This window comes from Dasypus novemcinctus, chromosome X, assembly GCF_030445035.2.
Source record: "Dasypus novemcinctus isolate mDasNov1 chromosome X, mDasNov1.1.hap2, whole genome shotgun sequence".
NCBI classification, from domain to species: Eukaryota; Metazoa; Chordata; class Mammalia; order Cingulata; family Dasypodidae; genus Dasypus; species Dasypus novemcinctus.
This window is the reverse complement of record NC_080704.1, coordinates 134,179,697-134,186,123: the sequence shown is the minus strand read 5'-3', so window position 1 is coordinate 134,186,123 and position 6,427 is coordinate 134,179,697. Positions and strand designations below refer to the sequence as shown.

The 6,427-nt window shown below is 55.2% G+C and overlaps 1 protein-coding gene across 1 annotated transcript; it reads right to left on the bottom strand.

Moving 5' to 3' along the window:
• Positions 1 to 4,042: 4,042 nt before the first annotated feature.
• Positions 4,043 to 5,983, bottom strand: LOC139438006 (endogenous retrovirus group K member 8 Gag polyprotein-like). Its single transcript, XM_071212981.1, has one exon. It carries the CDS (start codon positions 5,981 to 5,983, stop codon positions 4,043 to 4,045), a length of 1,941 nt encoding a protein of 646 aa, XP_071069082.1.
• Between the last annotated feature and the right edge of the window lie 444 nt (positions 5,984 to 6,427).

Sequence of the window (6,427 nt, the reverse complement as noted above, 5' to 3'; positions counted from 1 at the left end):
GTGGGGTGGAGACAGGGTGCTTTTGGATTTCAAACAGAGCGCCGTGGTCGTAGTGGCTCATATACAACCGGAGTCCGTAGGGGCGGGCGGCTAACCAAGTATCGTCATTTGGGTTTTTCACAGTCAGCCAGATGAAGTCCCAGCGGGTGCTGTTGACGACTCGGAGGGAAAGATATGGGTCTCTGTTGGGGGCACCCGACCAACCATAGGCCATGGTCTCACATCCCCAGGAAGGGCAAAAGAATTGTGATGGGTTATGACAACCTCGAGCACTAGCAGGGCAGATGTAAAAGCCGGATACAGGGTTGAACTGAGGACCAAGGAGGCGGTTGTTTCAGGTAAGCAAGCATGCTGTGTCTCCGCCTCGACAGGATGAAGGAAGGTGAAAGCCTACTTTTGCTTTTCTGGTGTTTTCTACTCGGCATTCAGGACGGAAGGAGATTCCCGCAAGAGGGCAAACGTGCGTGAAGAACGAGGGAGCTATGCTAGTAACATTGTACGCAAGAACGCGTTTTTCTGGGAATGTTTGGAGGGTCCAGTTGAACGGCTGATGGGAAGAGGAGCCCTGAGCATAAGAGGCTAACGACAGCATAAGGATGAGGAGATGAATGAGATGAGGGAGAGTAGGGGGACAGGGAGTGTGGGTATGGGCAGAACGGGCTCGTCGGAGGAGCTGGAGAATTTGGTGTTCAGTGGGGTGGGTCATCATCTTCAAGGGAAAGGCGGCTTAGGCGGCGGGCAAGGAAGCAACGCCGACGTCGTTCGCGGTGAGAGAGAGCTGGTGTGGCTTCCACGGGTGACGGCACAGGAGAAGTAGACTCAGATGTGCTTGCCTGGGGGCGCATAGTGAAAACCTGCAACAACAAAAGGAAGAAAGGAGAGCCCTCACGGGGGGGGGGGGGGCAATTAGTATCTCTCGTACGGAGGGCATGGTGTGCTCATCATTTAGTGGAATATTGGGGTCAGTATGGGTGAAAGAGTCTCAATCATTGCTATTAGCATTGTTTTCTGGTGTCAGTGGATGTGGGATGTCATCTGGGTTATGCGGTTGCGTCGCCGGCCGGATGTTTCATCCTGGGACCCAAATAGGCTGTCGCTCTGTCTCTGGGAAGATACAGATGAAGCCTCTTCCTTGTGCTAGCAGGGGGGCCAGATCTTGCCAGCGGTTAGTGGCTGGATCTTTCCAGTAGACTAAAGGAACTTGAGAAGGTGGCCACATAGGCCCCCAATGCTTATGTGTGGGAGAGAGTCCTTGACTGTCAAAAGTTAAGAGATTGTGGTGAATGAGTCAAGCAGTCACAACATCTGCTGGAGCTTTGTGGGGAGAAGAGGCTCTCTCCTTTTGAATGAGCAGCTTGAGCTGTTGGTGAGTGCGTTCGACGATTCCTTGTCCTTGTGGGTTGTATGGAATGCCGAAGTGATGTGTGAAGTGATACATCTGCACGAAGCTGGCAAAAGAAGCACTGCGGTACGCTGGCCCGTTATCTGTTTTGAGGTCCCATGGGACTCCCATGAGCAAAATGGCTTGGCGGAGCGCCTTGATACAATGTTTGGCGCTTTCTCCTGCAAGGGGGACTGCATAGCACAGATGTGAAAAGGTGTCAATGGCCACGTGAAGATATTTGAGGCGGCCGAAGGCGCTGACATGAGTGACATCTAATTGCCATCTCGAATTAGGTCGGAGGCCACGAGGGTTAACGCCTTGAGGTTGTAGGGGCCCCAGGGGGAGAAGAGGTGTGCAAACGCGACATGAGCGCACCAGATGTTTACAGGTTTCGATGGGCAGATCTGGATAAAGTTTGTGAATAGTCCGTGCAGAGTAATGAAACCGAGAGTGTAGTAACTTAGCCCTATTGATGGAGTTCCCAAGCTGGTCTTCACATATATCGTAGTTCTTGGAGGCTAATGGAAAGACTTTGCAGCTCGACACAGCTGCGTTGGCGAGGTCGTTGCCGTGAGCTAGGGGCCCTGGGAGGTTAGAGTGACTCCTTAAATGAGTGATGTACCATGGCTGTTTTCTCTCCTCGAGCAGGCGTTGCACGAAGGCAAGTGCTCGATCAATATTTGAATCGCCTGGTAAAAAGGTGGCGAGTGGCAGGCTGCGGCAAACCTGAAGCGTGTATAGACTGTCAGTAAAAATGTTAAGAGGCTGGTCCGGGTGGAGATTAAGGACTGCGGCGACAGCTAGAAGTTCGCCTACTTGAACAGAAAAGTCATTTGTGAACAGCAGTTGTCGGGGCTCAGGATTCTTGGGAGTGTATATGATGGCTGCAAACGCCGTTTTTGGGGCGTCTGTGAAAGCAGTGATGGCTGAGGGGATTGGGTTCCGCGCAGGCAATGGACGGAACGGGTTGGAAAACGCCAATTGAGACATTCCTTGCAGCAATCGGTGATGAGGATAATGATTGTCAAAGGAGCCACGAAAGAGCTCTACCAGGCTTTGCATCTGGACATTGTTCATGATGAGGGAGGTAACTTCTTTTGCATCTAAAGGCCAAACAATAGTGTGTGGCGGGATGCCATATGTTTGTATGGAGAGGAGTACCAAGTCAGTGGCCAACGTGATCCAGGCCCTGGTAAAGGGGCAAATTTTTGGGAGTCTGCTTTTTGACGTATGCAGGAAAAGAAGGGGGCCATCTTGCCACAAGAGGCCTGTGGGTGTGATTGGCGTTGGCAGGACCAAAGCTAAAATTGGAAGGTCAGGGGAGAGCCGCTCTAGGCGGCACTGCTGCAGCGCGGCACTAACTTGCTGGACGACTTCTCGAGCAGCAGGAGTGATGGTGATGCTACGGGTGGCTGCAGTTGGTGGGCTGTCTTTGGTCTGCAAGAGCTCGAAGAGGGGTTGCATCTGCGCTGTTGTGATGGGCAGCACCGAGCGAAGCCAATTGATTTGTCCACAAAGTCGTTGGAGTTCAGTCATCGTCATCTTGTGAGAGACATGAATTTGTGGGCTTGTGGGCTGAATGAAGTGATGAAAATGAAAGCCCAAAAATTGAAAAGGAGGTTGGAGGTTTATTTTGTCTGATTGCATGGTAAGTCCAAGGCTTGAAAGGTTTGTCATTACTGCAGAGAGCAAGTCATTGAGGAGCGCGCTGGAGCTCGCTGCTAAGAGAAGGTCATCCATATAGTGGAGGATGTATGTTTGCTCTGGATGGAATTTAGAGCGTAGTGGCTCAATGGCATGGTTAACATAGAGCTGACATATGGTTGGGCTGTTCCGCATACCCTGTGGCAGTACCCGCCATTGGAATCGAAGTGCTGCGCCCTGGTTGTTAGTGCGTGGGACTGTAAACGCAAATCGCGGACAGTCCCGCGGGTGAAGAGAAATAGAGAAAAAGCAGTCCTTGATGTCGATGGTTGCCGCGTAAAAATGCTGGGGGACTGCGGTGGGATGTGGGCAACCTGGCTGAGGTGATCCCATTGGCTTAATGTGCTTGTTGATTTCTCGAAGGTCATGGAGAAGGCGGAACTTGCCCGTGTTTTTCTTGTTAATGACGAAGATTGGCGAATTGTAGGGACTGGTGGACGGTTCAATATGCCCTGCTTGCAATTGCTCTTCAACGAGGGCAGAGAGAGCTTGTAGCTTGTGAGCTGGCAAGGGCCACTGCTCGACCCAGATGGGCTCCTCTGTGTCCTATTCCAGAGGGATAGGGTCAGGTCTTGAGATGGGAGCAGTGGCCCCTATGAGGGGGGGGCAGCGCAGCTAAAAAGGTTTCTGTAGTGATTCGAGCTTTTAGCTGGCTGAGGACCTCTCTCCCCCACAGGATGGTTTGGACTGAAGAGAGAACGAGCGGGCAAATTTGGCCTTCGTGTCCCTCTCAGTCGCTCCAGTGCAGGGGCTGGGATGTTCTCCAGGAGGTAGCGGCTCCCATGGCACCTATGACTTGAGGGCCAGTCTCGAGGGGCCAGTGATTGAACGCAGCGATTTCGAAGGGAACACAAGAGATCTCAGCACCAGAGTCTAAAAGTCCATCAAGCCATTGCCCATCTATTTTGATCTCTAATGAAGGTTTTTGGTGATGTCTAATAGGCATTGTCCACATTATGGTTTTGGAGCTTTCCGGAGGGCCTCTTGGGAGAGGGGCTGAGGCCTGCCCCATCGCCCGTTTAAAGGCTGTCTTGGAACACGACAGTCGCGTGCCCAATGATACCCTTTTCCACAGCGCGGGCAGGGGGTGGAGGGCGGTCGGGCGGCAGGAGCAGGGCGCGGCGGTGGCACTATAGGCTGGGCTACTGGCTGTGGTGGGGCTGGAAGGTTGGGGCACTCACGAGCGAAGTGGCCTAATTGGCCGCAGCGGAAGCAGGTGTTGGTTGTTTGAACTGCAGCGACGATAGCTGTTGCGAGCGCAGAAGTTTGCCCAGACACTCCGGAGCAGGCGAGGACCCAGTCTTGGAGTGGCTTGTCATGCAGGGGGCGGATGATGGCTTTGCAAGCTGGGTTAACCCCCTCTTGTAGGATGTCCTTAACGAAGGACTCGCAGGCTGTGTTGCCGACAACTTGCCTTTCTGCAGCGGCTTGCACACGAGCTACGAACTCGTTGAACGGCTCCTCCGGTCTTTGGAAGAGCTTCATGAGAGGCTCTGGGGTGGCCGCGGCGCACGAACGGAAGGCTTGAAAAACACAGTCACGGAGCTGGAGGAAAAACCCAGGCGGGGTGGCAGTGTAGGTGCTGGGATCACCGTAAGGGCCAAACCCGAGAAATGCGTCTGCAGGGTAATGCACACCCTGACGCACGTTGTCAGCAATCTGATTGTCGATTAGGACACCGAGATGGGCTCGCCAGTCAATGAATTGCCCGGGGGAGAGAACCGCTCGGGCTAGAGAGATCCAGTCGTAAGGGATGCAGCGAGGGATGGCCATACGCTTGAGAATGTCTTGGGCATGAGGACTGGCAAGGCCATCCTCTTTTATCGCGTTGCGGAGCATTTGGATGTCTTTGGGAGAAAAGGGGCTCCACGCTTGTGGGTTCTGCGGAGTGCGAACGGGATTAAGGGGGAACATCTGAGCCAGAGGCGGAGTGGGAGGGGTGAGAAAGGCGGTGTCGTACGCCAGCGGAGAGGGGTTCACGATGCTCCCGCTATTGCTGGGGAAGGCGGGAGATGAAGCGGGCCATGGAGGTGAGGCATTGGCAGTGCTAACGGGCGCCGGCCAGGATGGCGCGGCAGTAACTGTGTTTTTGACTGGCCAAGATGGCGGCATGGAGACGTCATGCCTGACATCACTTCCGGACTCGGGCCAAGATGGCGGAGTGGCCGCGTCACTTCCGGACACGGGCCAAGATGGCGGGGTGGCCGCGTCACTTCCGGGCACAGGCCAAGATGGCGGGGTAGCCGCGTCACTTCCGGGCACAGGCCAAGATGGCGCCGGAGGCTCTTCCGGTTTAGCGGAAAATGGCGGCCGGCAGGCATACGGGGTGGGGCCGGATGGTGACGAGACAGAAAGAGGCGGGTAGAGGCGGGAAGACGGCGCAGAGGAAGAAGAAGGAGGAAGCACGCCATGTTGGCATTGTTTGCAGGGCGCGGTCAGGGAGGAAGAAGGCGGAAGGTCGCCATCTTGAATGGGGTCTGGATCAGAGGCTGTGGGGGGATTCAGTTCGAGTGCAGCCTCGAGCTGGGCGGGCAGAGAGCGGGTATCGTCGTCTCCATCAGGGTCGCAAGTGAGAGGGTGGCTAGGCTCACAGGCGAGAGCGGAGGCAGGGGAGGGCACGCCTTGGAGACAGGCGCGGATAGCGACAAGAGCCGGGATAAGGCCAGGGGGAAACTGCTTGCGTTCTTGCTCCATAGCAGACGTTACCCGCTGAATTAAACGTTCATAAGTCTCTGGGCTCCAGAGAGCACAGGTGACGAGCCAAGGGTTAAAGGGTAGGAGAAGGTCCCAATACCGCTGTAGTTGACGGAGAGAGACCTTCACGTGGTGAGTTTCTAAAAGGACCGCGAGTAAACGTACTTGAGGGACTTGGCGGGACGAGAGAGAGGCTCCCATTGTGACGGAGGGTTTAGGAGGGGGGTAGACTCGCTGTTGTTGAGGGCCGGATTAGGTTCACGGGTGGGCTGGGATGGCGAAGAGGGAGGGAACAACGCCGGAGAGTCCCTACCTTGAGCGGCGGCACGGGAGGACGGCGATGGGTCCCGTGTGGGAGGTCGAGCGGCTGGCCGGCCAAACAGGAACGCGAAGATGTCGCTCCACCGCATACAGAAGGGAGCGGAGTCCCTGTACGGGCGCCAATTGTTGTGTGGACTTCTGCTACCGCTGGAGTATTGCCGGCGGATGGCTGCCGGGGGTCGGGCCTACGCCACGGCCTGACCGGGGCGGCAACGGGTGGCTCAAGGCTTGGAGGGCACGTGCGGTCAGATGGAAGAAACCACGGAGACAAGGTCTATGCGCAAGTCTAATTTATTGAGAGAGTACACTTAGTTATATATGGTT